Source organism: Doryrhamphus excisus, linkage group LG11, assembly GCF_037039965.1.
Source record: "Doryrhamphus excisus strain RoL-2023G ecotype Guam linkage group LG11, RoL_Dexc_Guam_v1.1, whole genome shotgun sequence".
Taxonomy (NCBI): Eukaryota; Metazoa; Chordata; class Actinopteri; order Syngnathiformes; family Syngnathidae; genus Doryrhamphus; species Doryrhamphus excisus.
This window is the reverse complement of record NC_136367.1, coordinates 18667868-18690643: the sequence shown is the minus strand read 5'-3', so window position 1 is coordinate 18690643 and position 22776 is coordinate 18667868. Positions and strand designations below refer to the sequence as shown.

Below are 22776 nucleotides of genomic sequence, written 5' to 3'. Positions count from 1 at the left end.
GTGATGGGAGGAAGAAAAGAGGACAAAATATTTGGCAGACAAAGTGCGTTAAGAGCCGCGGGAGTGTGACACTCAAAAGAAGTGCACGCCAAGTCTATTGGCCAAGATAAATTAAAGGAATGTACACAATGTACAGAATGTATATGACTTCAGGCTTCTTTGGTAAGAAGGTTATCTAAACCATCAGTTGATTATATACAGTATGTTTACGCTAAGATAATATTCGGTATACTTGACTTTTTTAAGCATCGGAATAAATTGCTTTAACTGTAGCATCAATTTGTATAACATTTAAACTCAATTGCCTCTCTATAAGCTACATAAAAAATTCATTGCCAGTAGGTTCCGGCAGGGGGCAGCAGATCCCTAAAAAATACAGTTACCTTATTTTGTGTGGTGAACTTTTACTTTCATAAACCTTCGTAAAGATTTGCAGAAATGTATTTGTTTATTTGGAAAATTTGATATTCACAAATCCAGAGTGATGTTACGTAAGCCAAATATTAACCAGTTTTCTTCTGAACTGAAAATATTGTATGAATCACTGAAGCTGATAATCAAAAACAGAAAAGCAGTGAAAACCTTTCATACATTGGAGAACATTCTAAAAACAATTAATATGAAGAACATAACATAAATAAGAAAATGTAAATAAAGAAGGGGGATATTGTTTGAAAATAAGAACAACAAAAAACAATGGAAAACATACCACATGTTTTCTATTGTTTTTACTTTGTTTCTTTATTTATATTTTCTTATTTATGTTGATATTGTTCTGTAGAATTGTACTTTTATGTTCCTGTAATTCTGCTTATTCTGTTTTGTAAAATTTAAGTTTGTAATAAAATATATATTTAAAAAAAAATACTTTCATAGTTTCACATACGTATACTCTTGGAAGTGTGGGTGAATATAAAAGGTTAAAAAAATCCATTTTTTTCATGGTGCACTTGTGACCGCCACAAAAGATGCGAGCCAATCAGCGTCGTTTAAAGAAGTGACGTCAACAACGTAGTAGTCAAACGGCGTCAATTAAGGAAACGTGATGACGGGCACAGCAGAGGAGATTAGTACATATAGTCCCTTAGCCATGGGAGCAGTTTTAGCTCATTTTTACAACCAGTTTCGTGAACAGAAGACAATGTTTTTGTGGACGGCAAGGACGAGTTCACGCTCCTTCATTTTGTATGCTGACAAAGCTAGCGGTCAGCATCTGGTTTAACAGAAGTTCACGCCCACGTATTTTGATTGGCTCAGCCTTGGTATGATTGACAAGGGGTTCATGCAATCGTGTATTTCGGGGGTCTACCCCCCCTCCCCCGCAGAGCCTGTACTTTTCCAAGCCAAACAAGTCTATTGGCTCGATCTTTTGGCATTTACTCTTCGTGCCAAAAGTAACATCTCATACGCGATGGTGTGCAGGGCTGCTTGTGTCACCATAACACGGACATTTCCACAGTCAACTTAGGGACACGATGGAAAATCACCAACTGACTTCCTGGTCTAGGTGCTAAATAATAGTATGTTTTTGTTTTGGCATCTAATGCTTTCTAGTGATTAATTAAATATTATGTGACTGTGGTGCAAACTAACATTGGAGGGCGGTTATGTGCACAATAACACTTTACTTTTATTTATTTAGTGCCATCCAGTACCTCAGTTAACATACACCTGTTTTTTTTGGTTAACATTCAAAATTTTGGCTTGCGTTCAAGTGCTTGTTTAGCGTCTGGATTTTACATAACAATTTTACAAAAATGGCAATGTTCATGTTTATTGGTTCTTGAATGTGGATATTTAGTTTGATATTGTTTTTACATTTTGCAAATTATGGTTGTTTTGTTCATTGATTGTTAAAAGTGATGTTAAATGTTCAGTTGGACATTAATTTGTTATTTTTGCATCATTCTCTGTATGTAAAAATACAATTATTGTCTAAAAAATGTTTTTTGGCCATCTGGTAGAGATTCATCGGATTTACTTTTTTTTCTAAGGGAAAATTTGCTTTGGTTAGAGTTCAGCTGGACTTTCTGGAAGGGATATATGGTGTTAACCAAGGCACCACTGTATTTTAAAAAAAAAACAAGTGTTATTTTGAATGCAAACAAATGACTTACCATATATCCATCCGATTGCTATGGACTGACACACTGAAAGAAGGAGAAGGTTGTTGCCGCTGCAAACGTAGTGGTCAAAAAGCTGAAGGAAATACAGGCCCCCCTGCAGGAAGTGCGCATAGGTCATGACACAACGACAAACTGCACACAACACATGTTCAAATATGAATTTGAAAAAGGTTAGCAGTAGCAGCTCTCACTTCAGTGACGAGAAGGAGTCCGAGGAAGAAGCAAACGGAGCAGAGGCAAAGCAGCAGCAGTTCTCGCCGATAAGCTCGCCGGAAAACCGTTGGGAACATGTCCGTCACGGAAGTCATCAGGCACTCCAAGCTCACAAACTACCGGAGGAGACAAATGAGAAGAGATGGAACCCACATACGAGCGTACATTTATTCGTGAACGTTTCATTGGGCGCTGACCTGTGTGTCAGCTCCCAGAAGGATGACCATGATGAAGAAGCAGATGGCCCATAACTGAGGCAACGGCATCATGGCTACGGCCCGTGGATATGCAATAAACGCAAGGCCAGGTCCTGCATTGAGACACATGATTCTGTTAGTATTAGTTTTAATAGTTGTGTAATACTAGGTCCACTACTTACCAGAAGCAGCCACTTCAGATATCGGTAGTCCCTGTTCATAGGACATAAATCCTAAAACCGAGAAGATGGCAAATCCCGCCACAAAGCTTGACCCGCCGTTCACCAAACACAGAACAAACGTGTCCCTAAGGAGAGAAGATGTTGCCATTATTTTTTATTATTTTATTATTATTATTTAGACCAGGGGTTCCCAAAATTTACCAACTCAGGGCCCACTGATGTCCGCGGCCCACCTTATTCCTATAAACAGTACAAGGACAAAATGCTGCGTTCTCAGAGTACTTAACTATTATTATTACTGTTATTATTATTATGAGTATTATTTTTAATAATAATAATAATTTAAAATTAATTACTATTAATAATAATTAATAATAATAATAATAACTAATAATAATAGGGGGCTAAAGCAAGCCCAAAATTAATCTGTGGTGTACACACAAGACAGAATTAATTAATCATACTTTTAATTAACTGCATTCAAGACTGGCATGATGACCAGACAGTAACGTTCCACTCATAAACTGCATAATGTTCCAATATATATATTGTAACAATAACACTCAATAGGTTATTACTTAGGCTTATAATTTGTGCAATAAATATTTTCCAATAAAAAATATTTAAAAAAAATATTTGCACAAATGAATCATATTTTTAATGACCTCCCATGGCCCACCTGCAGTACCATCACGGCCCACCAGGGGGCCGCGGCCCACACTTTGGGAATCACTGATTTAGACATTAATTTCATCAGAGGCAATGACTTGCACTACAGCTCCGCCACCACTAGAGGGCAGTTTCGATTCAGAAGAACCAAAAAAAAACTTTTTTAGCCTACAACATGATTTTTATAATATTACATGTATGACATTTTTATATATTGTAGAGTATGAAAGTAAAACCAGCAGTTTCATAAGTTGACCATCAAATGACTCAATGTTGGGTCACACAGGAGAGGCAGGATAAACACTTGGAAGAGCATTGACCTTGAAAGGTCACATCCGGTCCTTTTATAAACAGCGCTAAAAGACAGACGATAGACCTTCACACGCTGGCTAAAGAACACACTTCCCCAAAATGTGCAACAAAAAAATAACAGCCACATACGGTGGTGTGAAAAATGGTTGGTCCCCTTCCTGATTTCTTACTTTTCTAAGTGTGGCGTTTGCCACACTTATCGTTAAGATCAAAAAAAACGAGTCAATGACAAACACATTCGCGTGTGTCTAAACTGTATGTGGTCTATGGTTCTGTTCATTCAAATGTCAAAGACAATACTTACTTGTAACAATTATTATTAAACTCATTGTAACTTCCCAGAGCGGTCAAACTTCCCTGACAAATCCCAAAAGAGAACAGGACTTGTGCACCCGCATCCATCCAAACCTGAGTAAACATGGAAGAAATCCAGATGTAAACTCTCCCATGAGCAAACAACTATAAGATTAACGTGTGAATTTAAAATCAAATACAGGATTTTAGCCTTTTGTTTCAGAGAGGCGGCTGATTTATCGCCTCCCGTCATGGTTGAATTTTTAGGCCTGGCGTTTTATTACTTACTTGAGGGTCCACCAACCTTGTCGGGTCAGGATAGAGGTAGAAAATTAAGCCATCCATGGCACCGGGTAAAGTGAGTCCACGAGCCAGCAGAACTACTAACATTACATAAGGGAACGTGGCTGTAAAGTAAACTACCTGTCGACAAAAGAAATGAGGGTTAATGCTGATACATTTCAGTACTAATTTGATGAGAAATAATTAAAAGAGACAAAATCACAGGGATGAAATGTGCCAGAAGCAATTGATTTTAGCCCAAATATTTCTGGATTGCTCCTTTGCTCAATATGGTTTCTGATTGATAAATAGAACGTAATCACATAAATGGGAAAGATAAGGGAGCGTTACCTTTCCAGTGGATCTCACTCCTTTCCAAACACAGAAATAGCACAAGATCCATGCCAACAAGAGACACAAGGCCAGCTCCCATCTCAGGCTTCCAATCTCTTCAATACCCTTGGAAATACCCAGAACTCGTCTCCTTAAAACACAAACATGGTTGTTATTGACTAAATGTATTTAAGACAACCAGTGGAATCATCCAAACATAGCGATGGAGTGTGTAGATGTACCGTGTACGGTATACTGTAGATAACAGTATAAAAGTTGGGAGTATCAATAAAACTCGGTGATTAAGTATGTGGACAACCGACTACGTAGGTTGATCTGACAAATGCTTCAGTAAAGTTGATCAAATGTAAAATGACATCTCATCAGATTGTGCAGATGAATGGAGTGTTGGCATTGACGCAAATGTTCATTTCATTCATTTTCTACCGCTTTTCCTCATGAGGATCGCGGGGGGGTGCTGGAGCCTATCCCAGCTGTCTTCAGGCGAGAGGCGGGGTACACCCTGGACTGGTGGCCAGCCAATCACAGGGCACCACACCACACTTGTTAGCTTATGTAGTCAAATATTTCATGATATTGTTGTAAAAAAAGTTGTAATATTACAAGAACAAATTTGTACATTCACGATAATAAAGTCGTTAATTTACAAAAAAGACATAAATTTACAAAAAAATTACATTTATGAGAAAAGAGTCATAACGCGAACCAAGGTTCCACTGTATGTCGCTCTTATGAAGTCATTCATTAGTTTTCTACCGCTTATCCTCATGAGGGTCGCAGGGGTGCTGGAGCCTATCCCAGCTGTCTTGGGGCGAGAGGCGGGGTACACCCTGGACTGGTGGCCAGCCAGTCACAGGGCACATATAGACAAACAACCATTCACACTCACATTCATACCTATGGACAATATGGAGTCGTTTCGTTTTTGGAATGTGGGAGGAAACCGGAGTACCCGGAGAAAACCCACGCATGCAAACTCCACACAGAGATAGCCGAGAGTGGAAATGAACTCTGGTCTCCTAGCTGTGAGGTTTGTGTGCTAACCACTCGACCGCCATGCAGCCCGACGCAAATGTAAAGATAAATTTAAAGATATTTCTGTCATTTCGTTGTGTCTTTTCGACCTTGTCTCACTTTAAGCTCAGCATGGGAATGTTAGATGGGTGCTGACAGGAAGACAGATGGATGACCCCCCCACACCCCCTTCCTGTGGCTGGAAGCGTGACACTCCAAGAGTACGCTGTAACTCATGGATTCTGTATACAGGATGTATATACACTTCTACGAATATATCTTTTTATGGCTTAAAAAGAATTAAAAAGAAATGACACTTTGATAAAATAAAAAGTAAGAAGTAGTCATTGTACAGCTAACAGTATAATAGTGTACAGGGTTTAGGTCTGGACACTTGTTTCCGTTTCAGTATGCCAGAATACACATTGGCGTTCATGGTTCTCAATCAACTGTGGCTCTCCAGTGCCGGCAGCACTCATGCAGCCCTGGATGCTTGATGCTATCTGAACCACTTAAGTTAATCCCGGTCCCATTAGACCAGGGGTGGGCAAATATTTTGACTCGTGGGCCGCATTGAGTTAACAAAATTGTCCAGGGGGCCAGAACATGTATTTAACACACACATTTTCCTTGAATGATTTGTCTAATTGTAGCTGTATGTTCTCATGTGGCTTTTTTCAGGAGCACTTTAAACATCAAACTATGTCACTAAATTTTACATTTAAAAAAAAAATGACTAAATAAGACATGTTGCCAGTTTGTATGTTAAAAGTTGAAATACTGAAAAAGCAACTGGCGGGCCGGATTCAAACACTTGGTGGGCCGCATGTGGCCCCCGGGCCGTAGTTTGCCCACCCCTGCATTAGACAATGCGTGTTGAGTCCAATGAAAAGATACCATAAAATGTGGGGACTGTATGCACGGCTGCACGGTGGACGAGTGGTTAGCAAGCAGGCCTTACAACTAGGAGACCCGAGTTCAATTCCATCTCTATGTGGAGTTTGCATGTTCTCCCCGTGCATGCGTGGGTTTTCTCCGGGTATTCCGGTTTCCTCCCACATTCCAAAAACATGCTAGGTTAATTGGCGACTCCAAATTGTCCATAGGTATGTGAGTGTGAATGGTTGTTTGGTGCTGGGATAGGCTCCAGCACCCCCGACACGGTATATAACTTGACATAGATAAGAGTCAAGTGCGCATCAGTTGACAAATACCCAAAATGACTGTGAGAATTAATGTTGGGTAATATGGACTTTAGCATACAGTATACCACCGTTTAAATTCAGCGACGTCTTGTATAAAAAGCTACAAACCTTAAGCCATATAAGGTTTGCCATATTGTAAAGCACATTTATTTATTACAAACAAACTAGCTAACTTTTCAAATGGGATCTCAGCCTCAGCAGACATTACTGCTTGTCATTCATTAAAGAAGATGTAGTCACCCATGCAATTCCAACTCCACATGTAGATATTTTTACGAGACTCTTGTTGACATAGTTTGACGGTCGAGTGTCCTCTGTGTGGTGAGAATGTCTGTAAGACGAGTTGGGTACAAGAATAAACACGTCATCGCCAAGCTCTTTACATTAAAGCGGTGAAGATATACTCATCCGGTACGCGCAGAACCACACTAGCATGCTAAACTAAGCTAACCCCGCCGGTGTTTATCACCATTTCTACCTGTTTAGTTGGGGAGGAGGCGGTTTAGTGTTCATGGTGATGTGGTCCGCCATCAACTCAGCTTGTTTGCATTTATTATTTATACCGGAATAGGCCATTTTCCTATCCTTGGAAGAATCTATAGTGGTATACTGGTACATAAATATCACCCAACTTTAGTCAGAAGTCATGGAAACAGTAACGCATTGTCTTAAGGTTTACTACATGTGCATACCGCCGCACAAACAGCGTTCGTAACACTTTCCCCGAGCCTGAAATGCTATTTGCATGAGTGTGTGGTGTTTTGGTGTCCAGCACTGAGTGCAAAAGGTGGGAGGAGAGGTTACACACTGGGGAGAATTTCTTTGAAATGAAGCAAGATGTCATTATTTTTGCTGCTTCGTGTTCATTACTCCGCATTATGGACACAGATCCCCGAATCCCCGAGCTTAACGTCAGATTGCTTCCCAGACACAAAAACATTTTCTGCCTCGAGAGTCACGCGAGGATGTTGCATTTTCGGTCTGAATGTGTGTATTTTTCCTGGCGAGAGATGTATTTCAGGTAGTCAACAGTTGACACATTTGTAGACTGTTTCCCCAAAGCCCACAGAAATCAGTCAACTTCACAAAACTAGAAGTATTTGTTAGGAAAGAATCTTAAATTAACTATGTTGTGTTCAAGGGTAGCTAAATCAAGAGAATTTACGGCATGTGGCGTCCCGCAAGTGTCAGTTCTTAGCCCGTTATCATTGATTGACTTGGAAAAGGAATGGGGTCACCTGTTTGAAAGGTTTGTATACAGCAAGGAAATAATCTTAAATTAACTATGTTGTGTTCAAGGTTAGCTAAATCAAGAGAATTTCCGGCATGTGGCGTCCCGCAAGTGTCAGTTCTTAGCCCGTTATCATTGATTGACTTGGAAAGGAATGGGGTCACCTGTTTGAAAGGTTTGTATACAGCAAGGAAATAATCTTAAATTAACTATGTTGTGTTCAAGGGTAGCTAAATCAAGAGAATTTCCGGCATTGGCGTCCCGCAAGTGTCAGTTCTTAGCCCGTTATCATTGATTGACTCGGAAAGGAATGGGGTCACCTGTTTGAAAGGTTTTTATACAGCAAGGAAATAATCTTAAATTAACTATGTTGTGTTCAAGGGTAGCTAAATCAAGAGAATTTCCGGCATGTGGCGTCCCGCAAGTGTCAGTTCTTAGCCCGTTATCATTGATTGACTCGGAAAGGAATGGGGTCACCTGTTTGAAAGGTTTGTATACAGCAGTCGCCATAGCAACAATGACCGTAAACTAGTCGAGACTGAATCAGCAGTGCCTTTGCGGGTTGCCGCCATGTCGTGCACGCCAGTTTCCCTCAAGTGCAACTGTTTTTGTGAACGCTAGCAGCAGTGGCGGCAGCTCCAGTATGTAGCGTTACCTTTCGCTAGTGGCCTGAGGTGAAGCCAGTCGGTAGCTGTTGTGGTGTGGCGAGGCGTCACTATACTAACAATGTAGTTCTTGGGCGTAACAATGTTAATAATGTTTCTGTAGCCTGCAGGTCATATGACGTAAATGGAGCGTTGGTTGTGGGAAAATAGGTGCGCCCCATTACGTGCGTTCTTGCTAACAGTTTCTACAGTAGATCTTTACAAATGCAGAAAAGCAAAATACGTGTTCATGTTTTCCATACGGATTCATTATGGATGGCAAAATTCCCCCCAAAAAAGGCAGTTTTCCTTTAAATCGAAACCAAATTTGCTTTTCAAATCGGCGGATTCAGATTCTGCTTCTACTGTATCATTTTAGTTTAGGAGTCTTATAACGTTTACATGATATTTTGTTGACATTTATCAGCATATTACCATAATTATAATTAAAATAATTATTATAATGCAGTCCTGTTGCTGTAGAGGACATTCTGAATCTGAATGAAACTTGACTTTTCCTACATTATAGCCATCCACTTACTGATTTACAGTAGTACAGTTCCTACTTTGCATCCTTCGGAAAATGTGAACACATTTACTTTGCAGGGATTCCATGAGCTGGAAGCATAAGCAGCCATTTTACATGCTGCTAAATCTTAATCTTCTAAAATGAAGAAATGGCAAGCAGGAGCTTTGACTGGTGTATTCATAGCAGGACTCCTGGGCGTTACTTTTCCGGCTTCGTTCTCCATTTTTAAAATGAATGGCAATGCATATTGACCTGTACCGTGTCATGTTTGCTTTTAAAATATCCATGATAGAGTGTGATGACAAATGACATTCAAATATCAAGTTAAACATACTCCCAGAACTCCGTTGCAGGAGTGGTCGCGTTTGCAGCTGCTGTCCAATTGGATGACACGTTTTTTTTGTCGAATTCAACGCAGTTCTCTAAAAAAACACACACACACACAAAAAAGTGAAAACTTGAGACAGATAAGTTCAAAAATTCCAAGCATTTACATTTTGCACTGTTGGATCTTAATGGAGGTTCCAAGTATTCCTGTGTCAAGTCAAGTCAAGTCAAGTCATTCTCTCATCTAAATCCAATGGAGAACATTTGGGCATGGATGGCAAAGGAAGTTTACAAAAATGGACATCAGTTCCAGACAGTGGATGCCCTCTGTGAAGCCATCTTCACCACATGGAGCAACATTCCAACTCGCCTCCTGGAGATATGGGCACCAAGAATGCCCAAACCCATTCTTGGCACAGCTATGAACGCTTTTTTTTTTTAATTTAGAGCTTTTTGAACTACGGTCTTAAACTTTTAATGAGCTGATCAACAGTCTTTCACTTTAATGCATGTTTGCTTGCTCAAAAAAAGTGTTCCCACTCCCGTTTCTTGAAGCTCTACTAGGAACCTCCTTAAGATCCATCAGTGTAAAATGTGTTTTCTTCCATTTTTTCATCTGGTTTTTATATCTTGATCAAGTTTTCATTCATAATGCCGCCTACAGAGAACATACTAACTCCTTATTTCTAAAATCACAAATACTTAAACTTGCTAATATAGTTCATCTTCAAACAGCTAAAATAATGCATAAGGCTAAAAATAACCAATTAGCTAAAAATGTCATCCAATACTTCTCTACAAGAGAGGAGAAATATGATCTCAGGGAAGAACTACATTTGAAACACTTATATGCTAGGACTACGTTAAAAAGCCATAGCATTTCAGGATGTGGAATCAAACTATGGAATGGATTGAGTAAGGAAATCAAACAATGCACAACGATGAGCCGATTCAAGAAACAATACAAGCAGTTGATGTTTGCTAAATACAAGGATGAAGAGTCTTGAACCAGTCATGATGTGCTATATATATCACTATATTGATGGTCACTATGGTACCCATTATGGCATTGGATGCTCATATCACCTCGTACTTCGGTACATGACAATAAATAATTTTTTTTTAAAAAAAAACCCTTAAACTATATTAGGAAAGCAGGAAGTGAACAAATGTAACTGTTACTGATTGTAAAAGTACCAGATGGAGGGGTAGGATTTAATAAGCTTTGCTTCTTCCTACTCCTTTTGGACATGCGGAACTGTGAACTGATTATGGGATGCACTCAATTGTAATCTAATGCATGTAAAAATGAAATAAAACCATTGCCATTACCATGGTGACCATGTTTTTCAACAAATATTGCTAAAATTTGACACACTTGTGCTTGTCAGTCCGCTAAAGGTGTGTACCGAATTTGGTGGCTAGTTTTGTTTTGAGCTCATTAAGCAATGACACTTGTGGGTTCAAACGTTGGGGTTTAATAACAAAACAAAAAAATGATATGTAATAAAACATAATTCTATATAATTTACCTGTGTTCCAGGGGTTCCTGCAGCTGGCCCACGGAACCTCGGAACTGAATGACGAGAAGAGATAGAAAAAGGCCCAAGCCTGGATGACGATGTATGACACGGCGGCATAGGCGATCACCACCTGGGTCGCGTAGCCAATCCCTGAGGAGAGAAGGCGGGTCAGTGTGCTGTATGTGTGACGCAAGCTGCGGGGCCAACTGCCTTCTGTGGTTCTGCTTTGTCTCTCGCCATCTGGCACACACCTGCCCACGTTAAGTGATGGTCACAAGGGTGACGTTGAGATCTTGCTGACATACGAGAAGGAAAGACACCACATAAACGCACCTGACAACGCCGTCATTGAGGCGTCGAGTTTCACTCGGCCTTCACTCGCTTGGCTCGCCTTGTTTTTGTAGACTTGATGGCCAGTTTGTCAACAATAAAATTTTTTTTTTTTAAATCTGGTATGTTCTGTCCGATATCCATCATAGCATATAGCTATGAAAACCTCATGGTTGATATCCAGATGACACGTTTTATGGAACGGACACAGCGCTGCTTTGGACGCCATCCGCCTGCTGTAAATAACCTCCCAGCATCACATGTCACAAGCTCGAACCCGCTTCCAACAAGTGCAGTATTTATGAGCATTGCCAATTGCTAAAAACAGGCCACAGCCATTTGAGTTATTTCTACAATCTTGTACCATATTAAAAGCATTTATGTGTTCAGTAGGAAGGAATGGACTTGGGCTGAGAGCCACCCATGGGAAAAGTCAAAAGGAGTGTTGACGGACTCGCACGTTGTCGGCTTGTTAAGAATAGAAAAACATAGTAATGCATCACCGCCGAGACCGACAGGCCACCCTTTTTGCCCGCTATTGTTTGCCAAGTCGCGGCCACATAAACGTACAACAATGGAAATGTGCTTGAACGCTTCATAGAAAGCCATGCCGACAATGAAAGGCTTCCTCCACTTTAAACGCCCCCTTGAAACGACACTCTTGGGATCAGTCGGGTTTAATCATGTATTGCAAACTTAATCGTTAAGAGTTCAAAAATTGTTAGATGTCAAATTCTGTGTAATTTTTGGACACATAGGTCAAAAAGTACATTAAAAAATATTCATTCATTCATTCATTTTCAAGGGTACACCCTGGACTGGTGGCCAGCCAATCACAGGGCACGTATAGACAAACAACCATTCACACTCACATTCATACCTATGGATAATTTGGAGTCGCTAATTAACCTAGCATGTTTTTGGAATGTGGGAGGAAACCGGAGTACCCGGAGAAAACGGGGGAGAACATGCAAACTCCACACAGAAATGCATTAAAATATATACTTTTTTTAAAAAGGAATATTAGCGTTATTTTTATCTTTGGCATACAGTATATTACTTTCACAATTACAAGTGAAATATTTAATTTTGTCGTGTTATTTAGCGGATTTGAAATTGTACTTGGCAGCGACCCCGGTGTACAGCGAGCAGGGCGCAAGTCCATTCATAGGGATGAGCCGGATACTCATCATAAACGCGTATCCCTTATGGATAATGCATTTTTGCTTAAATTACATGTATATATTTTACTATTATATAAACACAAAAATGTGTGTTAGCATTAGCCTTAGCTGCATGTACAGTATTATTTTCTTCTCTAGACCCCAAACGGTCAATTGTACACTTACAGCCATTATGCGGCAGGATTTTTATCGTCTATTATGCCACTGTGCTTGGCTTGGCTTGGCACGGCTCACCTCGCATTTGGCACGTTTCCATCGGGAAAACCGGTGTCTGTGAGGTACTATTTAACGTCTTCCAGAGCTGGAATCGGGACAATCGGGACACACATCACTGTGATATTTTAACTTTAGAATGATAAAACAGCTCATTAAGCCATCACTCGTCTTGTGGAATGAGACAATCTTTGGGGGAGAGGGTTTTGAGGTGGAAGTCAAGAGGTAGATTACGTGTATTTGTACCTTGCATTATTTTAACTTTAGAATGATAAAACAGCTCATTAAGCCATCACTCGTCTTGTGGAATGAGACAATCTTTGGGGGAGAGGGTTTTGAGGTGGAAGTCAAGAGGTAGATTGTACCTTGCATTATTTTAACTTTAGAATGATAAAACAGCTCATTAAGCCATCACTCGTCTTGTGGAATGAGACAATCTTTGGGGGAGAGGGTTTAGAGGTGGAAGTCGAGAGGTAGATTACGTGTATTTGTACCTCGCATGCTGAAAAAGGGTGTGCACCCCTGATATACGTGTACAACATACATCAATACTTGTAAGTATAAGTATAGTAAATGTGTATATTTTCTGTGTTTATAGTCGGAGGTTGATCTTTGGGACTTAAAAGTAGCTCGCTGGCTCTCCTAACGTCATTCCCCTAAAGATTGTCTCATTCCAGGGTAAGAGTTGCCACCAACGAGTCGGTTTGGCCACCAGACATGGACAGTCGTTCACCAGCCGTGCCGTGCAAAACACACCAACAACCCCCAAACCCCCCCACCCCAGGGGCCACACCTATTCCAGTTGCCTCAGTTCAACCTTTTCGGATTAGTATTAGGGCCACACAGGAAAAAAAAGACCAGAATCAAGTCAATATTGACACAAGCAGTTGCTTTGTGTTAAGTTGTGTTTCTGCTACATGTCTGCTTCCTGGGTTTTTTCTTTGCCAAACTTGTGGGTAGCCTGAACTTAACCCACCAGTTCCAAACTGGAAAAACCAAGTGTGAGTATCCTTGAGTTTTGAGTGAGAGGACGTAGCCCTTCAGAGATAACTGCAAGGTTCTTGACAGTGGCGCCAAGGCACGATACGAGATAGTGGATTGTTTAGTAGAAGTATTAAAACTTCATTTTTTTTTTATTCGTACAAAATTAGGGATGTGGCCAGCTGAGCTTCTCTAGTAAGTATTTTTGTGTCATCATCTACTTAGCAAACATGTTGACGGCACTACTTAAGGGTCCCATATGAGAGTATTTTTCAACAATTGTACATATCAGAGATCATACAATAGTGTACTGGAAGCCTTCATGTTGGAATTTAAAAGCACAAACAAGCAATGTGGTTAGTTTGGAGCTCGTTTTTGTCCCATGGGGAAGTGAATATCACATTTATGGGGTAATTTTGCTGTATTCTTGTCATTGTACTAATTATGTCTTGTCCTCCATAGACTATTTGTGTGCGGTTGTTTATCGAATATAAACAAACCAAAGGGTGAAAGAATATTAGCTTTATCTCTTTGTAGTTTTTAATTTTATCATAACTGTTGAATTGAGACTATGTCTTTTATGTAATGACAAATGAGCACAAAATAGCATAAAGATGACGTCCACATTGTTTTGATTGGAGATGTGCTTGCTAAATAAAGTAGCATACGATTGAAATAAATGGAATACAAATAATAATAATAATAATAATAATACAAATCACGACAATCCACCCAAATACTTCCCTATTTGCCAGAGGTCGTTGGAATCGTCTAACAGCGTCCCTGACCATCAATAGAAAAATATAGTTGATGGGAACCAGAGCTCATCATCTCCCACCAGAAGAGCTGTTTCAGTGGCAGATTACTATCACTGCCCTGCTCCACTGAAAGACCAAGCAGATCATTCCTGCCCCCAAGTTGTTTCATTTTGTGATTTTTAAGTCCGAGCCTCTGAAAATGTGAATTTCTGTTGGAGATGAACAAAGTATCTATCTCATTTATCGTTATTGGTAGATGATCCATGTAGCATCCGTGGTATCTTGGCCTTGAGGATGGAGGTTTTTCCTTTATGATGTCATGAGACAAGCGCCAAAAGTCAGTATTCGAGCGTCTCTTCCATCAAAAGTGCATCAAACTGAATTTTTCTCATGTTTAAAAATGTATTTTTGACAGATTATATGAACTTTAATGAACTATTGCATGAAGAGAATGGACCCATCCCTGCTATTTTAATACTTGCTGTGATTTCCTGTCTGAACGTCGGCTTTGCATTCTTATTTGCCTTTGCCGTCGTTCATTTGCATACAAACTCGGCTTGTAAAATGACTTTGGCGTTCTAATGTGAGCCCGGTACAAGTGAGGTGATCTTGTTGTTTAAAATAGCATGGTGCTTTGGTGCGACACGCTCGTGACGCGCCAAAGTCTTTTCCAACATGGCCGACATTGTCTGTTCATTCAACGCTCGCAGGCAGTAACAAAGCCCCCGCTGTCTGTGCACATGTTTGGGACCCTGAAACCCAAGAAGCTGCCACGGACCTGCCGTCAACAATTATAGTATTAAAAATGTCCCGTGTGAGCGGCACCTGGTCTTGTCGGGCACCCGAGTCGCTCGGGTTTGAATATCCTATCTGATACGGCGCACAGGTGCTCACACAATACTGATTTTGGAAGGAATTACAGGCATCTTCATCTAGTTTGGGAGTTTTGCTTTAGAGCCAGAGGTTGTTTTTGTAAATATCACCCGAGTTGGGCTGCATGTGTATGTTTGGGGTTTGTTTCCTGTGATTTCCAATTGTACGTGAATGCAGCATTGACACTTGACAAGATTAAAAATCATATTTCCGGATATGTTGGATAATTTGTCTGATATTAAGGCCTATTTACTTATTGACTTTGCCTTTATTTTAGAATGAGGGATTCTACAACATAAGAAGTACCGAAGTACAATGTTTAACATTGACTTATTCAAGATTTTCTAGAGTTAGTTCTGCTTCAAGAAAATAAATATTAATGATGAGGCGGCATGGTTCAGGCGGTAGAGTGGTGGCCTCCCAACCTAAAAGTTGCGGGTTTGATTCTCCTGTGATCATGTGGAAGTATAATATCTCTGGGCAAGATAGTGAGGCCCCAGATGGTCCTGATGCTGCGTCATCATCAGGAGGTAAATGTGGAGTGGAGGTTGAAAAGCACAATAATAATTATTATTCTAATAGTTATTATTATATATCATTTAATTATATTTAGTATTAATTATATTATATATAATTATATAATAATAATAATCATTTATTAATTAATTATATTATATATAATTATATATATAATAATAATAATTATTATTTATTATTATTATTATATTATATATACACACACATAATAAATACAAATAATAATAATAATATCTGGAATACAGGAAGTGAGTAAATGTTGGGGGTTAGGATTGAATAAGTTTTTCTTCTTCCTACTTCCTACTACTACTTTGGAACCGTATATTCCATTGTAACTTGATGCATGTTTGAATAAAATTCAACCATTACCATAAATAATTATGATGACGATTGTCAGACTGAGGAGGCGACGACGGCGCCGTGTTTCGCACCTGCTAAATTATGTAACTTCCTGTTCAATAATTCAATTCTGGTCACAACACTAACCTTCAAACAAAGGGCAGAAGTGTCTCCAGCATGTAATGCATCCCTGAGATGTATACTGTCCCATGGCCGTCTCCAGGAGGAACATGGGGATGCCGCAAGCCAGGAGAAACAGAACGTAGGGAACCAAAAAGGCTCCTGGGAAGACAAAAGAAGAAGAGTGACTGGACACTTCATGGTGGGGGTTCAGTGTGGGAACTTCCCTTGACCCTGTGCACTCCGCTACTCCGCTACAGGGCACCTTCCTTATCATTTAAATCTGCATGATGACTAACTGCGCTTGGCAGGAAACAGGAAATGAGAAGCACAGGCGGAATGAGTCTACTTCTCGTGTGGGAGTCGAGCTCACCTCCCCCGTTTTTGTAGCACAAGTAAGGGAAGCGCCAGAGATTTCCCAAGCCCACCAGGGTCCCCGCCACGGCCAGCAGGAACTCCAACTTGTTGGCCCACTTGCCGCGGTCCAACAGCTGGGTCTTCTTCACCAGGCTGCCGCCTTGAGCCGGCGCGTCGCGGCTGCTTCCTTTCAGGAATTCCCTTGGCATATCGAAAAGGGCATTAATTACAAATAGCGCGCAATCCGATCTCAAACATCCGTCTCTGCGCTTGACACAAAGACTGACAAATATTTGTGGCACGGCGTCCGCATTCGAGACACAATCACTCAGCTGACCACTATTTGGCAGGGATCAGGCTCTTTGTTAATTTATTGCTTGAACTTGAGCTGGCCGGATTACCGGCAAATGGAAAGTTTTCACCTGCAACAAGTGTTTTTCCCGGCAAAGCCACGGCACTTGTTTCATCGGCAGAGGCAGAATTCCCCCAGAATGAAAAGTCATACATGTAGCCGGGCAGCATGGTGGATAATGAAGAAAGACTCAGTACTTACCCCTCCATCACTGAGCGCCCTCCCGCGAGACTTGCTTCCAGCAACAACAAAGTGATCAGTATTCCTCTCGGCTGGATGCACCACAGGATCTCTGGACAAACAAAAAGTCATGAGCAAAGCCAGAGTGTGAATCAAAGAGGCTCTGGTCGCTCTCTCTGAGACGCTGCTGCGCTCCACACCATGCGGCCGCACTTGAAAGAGTGTTTGGCTCTGACAAAGGTTCAAGGTAGACACCACTTCCCTGCTGTATTTTTCCACTGAGACAGGAGTCGCTCCAGTCACTGAGATTAGCACAGTTGCTAACAACTAAACCAAATCAGCTGAGCCGTCCCTTGTTATGTCAGTAGCTGTAAACAGGCTGCGTTTATCTGCCAACCGGGAATTTGCCGTGTTGAGCTGTAAATTGTGCAAAAAAAAAAAAAAAAGCACAAAATGACAATAGCCTTTTCTCTATGCAAACATCATCAGACGTGAATGGCAGATTTTATCATCATTTCATGTTTTGCAGCCCTTTTAACTCGGTGAGATTTATTTAGACAACATGTTATCTTGACATAAATATGACTTTATATCACTTTTTTACATTTTATTTTGATTAATCATAAGCTGTGTTATCTTAAAAGCCCGCGACATTCGCAGTCTTTTTATAGCCTATTGCTTACTTCCTCTTTTCAGCTTTTATGGTCACCAACTTTTTTTCCCTTGAACTCTTGCACTTTATCATCGGGCTTATCTGGTTATGAAGTGCTGCCAGACGCTTGTATTTAGGTTATTACAGTCTCATATATATACACAATACTGTTTATCGGCAGCCTACTTTGGAAATGGAACAGAACAACTCGGAACATTATTAAATCATATTTCATACATTCATTTTCTATGCCGCTTATCCTCACTCGGGTGCGGTATGCTGGAGTCTATGCCGGCTGACTTTGTGGCAAGAGGCGGGGTACGCCCCCTCGCTATGCGTTTTTTGTAAAGATAATAAATAAATGATCACTGTTCTGGCCACTAGGTGTCACTAAGCATCGATGAGACACGACGTTACATCACACGGACTCAGCCATGGTAGCGAAAAAAGTTTAAAGCCGTTTCTTAAAGGGGAACTGCACAATTTTGGGAATGTTGCCTATGTGAAACATGAATATATATTTATTTCCCTTTTCTGTGCACATGAAAACAAGTTAATATGAGCTAGCTAACCATGAACGTCATTGAGACCCTTGAAGCCCTCTGAAAAACCCTCTAAAAACATCTTATTTACATACTTCGACAACACTTACAATGGGATGGCTGTGTCTTCCAGCACGTGTGCTTACCAGTACTCGGGTAAAAAAAAAAACGCTGACGGCAAAACCAGCATCTTGTTGAGTCTTTGTAGCGAAATGGAGAGCTAGCTATCTAACGCGTCCGTCTGTGAATGACGCTGAGTGAGGCGTCGCGTTAGTCTGCCGGATAAATATCGTTTTTCATGTTAGCTGCTACAATAATAATAATATCGCTGTAGCTTGGTTAATATACAAGTTATAGAAATAGAAAAATGTTTTTAACTTCTTTCTGTGAGGGCTTTAGCATCAAAATAGTTACTTCCTATGATGTCTGCTGTTAGCTAGCTCATATTAATATTCTCACACTAGAATGCCCAGAAAAGGGATAGAAATATGTGTTCATGTTTCACATAAGGATTGTGAATGATGGGCAAAGTTTAAAAAAAAAAGTTTAGAATAAATAAATTGGAGGCTAACTAGTTAGCTCGGCTGTTTCTTGTGTCCCTGCAGTGATCCTGTAGCCCGCTCATTAGCATTGTGGTGTAAACAAAGAATAATAGCGTGTAAAGGTGACTCTAGGGGTGTTATTTCATCTCTACATTGCTCTAGTAATAGTTTTAAAAAATGTGTGTTGAGGTTTCCTGTGCTTTAACTATGAACATATTCAATTTATTAATATTACATCTGACTTTATAGATAGGTAGATAACCTTTATTGTCTGCTGCATAACAGAAATTAATCTTTGACAGGCTCTTATAAGCCACAGGACAGAACAGTATGAACTACAACAACAAAAACAGTGACAGCAAACATATATTTTTAAAAAGTGTGGAACGGCAGCAGCAGGGTCATCCCTTAGCACATTCCAACAGCATTCAGTCAGAAGGATTCCACTTTCCCTGATATCTGTTCTCCATAGCTGCACTGTTTCCTGGTGGAATCCTTCCCTGTGCTAATCACTTACATCTAAGCCATGCAGGAATATGTCATTTGTTTAAATATATACATTTTGTGGAGTAATAATGGGTGGCCAATCACGAAACAGTGATTATGTATTAATTAATTCATATTTGTGAAACCGCGACAAAGCAAGGGAGCACAAATTTTATGTGGATGTCGGTTCAGTTGCTAATGTTTACTGCTACGCCGTAAGCTAAAAAGCTGGTCAAAGAGAAAACACAAGAGGGAAACACTGCCCCTGGTGTTTGAGTGGAGAACTGCACGGCCTTAGAAGATCAACAAGCCGCTCGCCATAGCAAAATTCAGCCTTAAAGCCGCAACATTACAAGAATAACGTCATAATAAATAACCAATTTAGCTTATTCTGGTGTGCGTTTCCTTCCCACCAGCAGATGCAGACATATTCATCGGAATCGCACCCCTCAACTGGTTTCCTTGATGTCCTTCTTGTTGCTAGAAGGGTGGAAACAGCTGAAGCTTTGAGCCTGGCTAAATCAAGAGGAGGCGGCTAATTGGCTATTTTGGTCCCAAAGGGGACAGATGCACAGTCCGTCAACGGACTCCACATTCCTGCCACCTTTTATTCCCGATTTTAAGTAAAATATTTGTGTTATTACAAACTCCTTGTAAAAGTCTGCACTTAACAAGACACTAAATATAGCCAGTGTTTATGAACAGCCGCTAATCTGTTTGTAGTGCAAACTCCACTTGGAAACTGGAAATTTCAGATTATAATATTTACCACAAGATGGAATTGGGCTCCATCTGGGTGTGGAGTGGCACTCATGCATGCATGCATGCATGCATGCATGCAGGTATTGTCTGCCTTCTTGTGGTCTGTTTGGACAACTGTGGAAAGAATTCTGAATGAAGGAAACAGGCCGCATTCAAGGAGGGAGATGCGGCACTGTGACTTCATTTGTTTCACGTTCACATGCGAGTGTCAAGTCCATCTCTCTCAGACACACACACACACACACACACACACACGTCTAAAAAGTACAAGTTCAAGTTCACAAAGTAGCAAAGACTTCACATTTGGACATGATGACAGCCGCATGTTGCCAAGATGACGCCACTTGCTGTCACAGCTGTGACCGCATCATGTGACAAAAGTAAGGTCATTTTGTACAATTGGAGGAGTCGCCCCCTGCTGGCCAATCATGGGAATGCGTAGTCCCTTACATGCTACTTACTAACACCAATAAGTTCGCACTTCTATGAATAAAGAATTGCGATGAGAAATAAGTTGTCATGGTAAACGGATAAAGTTGCAATGTTAGGAGAAAAAAAAATGTAAATAGGAGAAAAAAGTTGTAGCACAAAAAAAGCTGCAACATTACGAGGATGAAGTTGGAAGCGTTCGAAGAATAAATTCGTAATACTACAAAAAACAAGTACAAAGGTTACAAAAGTTACAATGTCACAAAAATAACATCACAATCTTACGCAAAAAACAAAAAGCTGGAACATTATGGGTTTGAAGCGTCAGTGTTTCAAGACTTAAATGGAAGTCACAGAATTAATAAATAATAAATAATAAATAAATAATAAAATTGCAATCCTACAAGAAACACGTCAGAAAGTTACAAGAATAAGGTTGAAACCTTCCAAAAATCGTAGAGTCGTAATGTCCTGTCGTGTTACGGGAAATAAAGGGGACCTATTGTGCTCATTTTTTGACCCTTTGTATTGAGTCATGGACTCCTGTAGAGCAGCTACACACAATAACCCGCATAGATAATAAAGATAATAAAGATGCAATGTTACAAGAATGCACGGGCAACTGAAATAAGAGAAGAATAACAAATCGTAAACTATGAGGAAAAAGTCATCATTTGCAAAGTTATCAGAATATTGTTGCAATGTCAGGGAATAACGTTGCAATCTTAAGAGAATAACGTCGCCATACTATGAGAAAAAGCTGTAAGAGTACGGGAATAAAACTGTAATATTCCAAAATTAAAGATGGCAATGTTAGGATAAAAATGTCTTAATACTGTTTAATGAAAGTTCAAGTTATATAAAGAGTTATATAAATATTAATAATAATAATATATTAATATAAATATTTGTATTGTTTTATTTGTATTATTTAAATGCCTGTTTGAGTCAATGATGTCACTGTTATTGTCAAACACAATGAGTGTCAAAGATCAGGCATAGCTACTATATATGTACATATGATTAGTAGTAAAACTGATTTGTATGATTTGTTGTTTTTTTTTGCTGGGTTTCACTTTCCATTCCGAAGAGCCTCCCTAACGTTTGGGTGACTAATGAAAAGAAAGTTGACAAAAATGATGTCATTCCTCAGTGTAGGGATGCACGACTACATGTAACTTTTTGTACAGTATTGATCATTTATGGGAGTGTGTGTACGTAGCCAGGAAACCACCTAGTATGAGGTTAGGAATGATACAAAACGAAACTAAATGTGCTTTCTCTTGAGAATAAAGAAAGTGTAGTCTTTGTCAGACTCACTGTGATCGTTCTTTCAGCGTCTCCTCTTGGAGTACATCATTCCGAGAACTATAAAACAAGATCGGTGTATATATAAACAACAGACAAAGACAGCTAGTCTGTATAATGTTTACATTTTGCCATAAATCCCCGGAGCTCCCGAGGACCATGCTGTTGTGTACATGACGTCTGTGAAGTAGTTTACACACGGCTGGACTTGGAGTAGATGTTAGAAAATGAAGTGAATTGTTCCGGTTTGCTTGTTAGGGGTGACGACAGGTTTGGGAGCGGTGATCCGCTCAGTCGCCATCATTTGTTTCTTCACACAGAGCGGCTTTTCTCCGGCAAACACTTTGAGTATTGTATGAGAAACTTTCTGGACCACTTCCTTGTTTCCCGGGAAAAACAACAGGACACCAGACCAAAGCAAGTGATTGTCCAAACATGTTCAACGGCATTAAGGCTGCCTTTCGCCATACGGTTTTTCGTTTCTGCCGGATGGCACCACCCGCAGGCCTGTCTCAGCCTTATCAACAAAAACAATCTCATCAACATAAAGTTAGCAAATGCTGACTGACTGTGGATTGCCATCAAAACCAGAACTGCCACATTCCGACACCCGGACACCAAATGGTTTTTCTGAGCCTAAACCGGCATCATCTTCCAGGACAAAACTGCCTACTATTATTCACACCTCGTTTATCCTGGCTCCAGTGACCCTGAGACCCTGTTCTCCAT

General features: G+C 40.2%; 1 protein-coding gene across 4 annotated transcripts in view; it reads right to left on the bottom strand.

The window, feature by feature from the left end:
- Positions 1-22776, bottom strand: part of LOC131126041 (sodium- and chloride-dependent GABA transporter 2-like) — a 30733-nt gene that overhangs the window by 5760 nt on the left and 2197 nt on the right. The window contains exons 2-14 of one of the 4 annotated variants that reach the window (XM_058068204.2): positions 22060-22107; positions 17348-17438; positions 16811-16995; positions 16465-16599; positions 11112-11252; positions 9587-9674; positions 4627-4759; positions 4282-4416; positions 4004-4107; positions 2719-2843; positions 2537-2649; positions 2318-2455; positions 2118-2220 (exon numbers count right to left, since the gene is read on the bottom strand). In XM_058068204.2, coding sequence (XP_057924187.2) covers positions 2118-2220; positions 2318-2455; positions 2537-2649; positions 2719-2843; positions 4004-4107; positions 4282-4416; positions 4627-4759; positions 9587-9674; positions 11112-11252; positions 16465-16599; positions 16811-16995; positions 17348-17355 — 1408 coding nt within the window. In that variant the 5' untranslated portion in view covers positions 17356-17438; positions 22060-22107. Of the gene's footprint in view, positions 1-2117; positions 2221-2317; positions 2456-2536; positions 2650-2718; positions 2844-4003; positions 4108-4281; positions 4417-4626; positions 4760-9586; positions 9675-11111; positions 11253-16464; positions 16600-16810; positions 16996-17347; positions 17439-17526; positions 17642-19961; positions 19993-22059; positions 22108-22776 lie in introns of those variants that run through there. The other 3 variants (XM_058068197.2, XM_058068212.2, XM_078794943.1) reach the window with 3 other exon arrangements.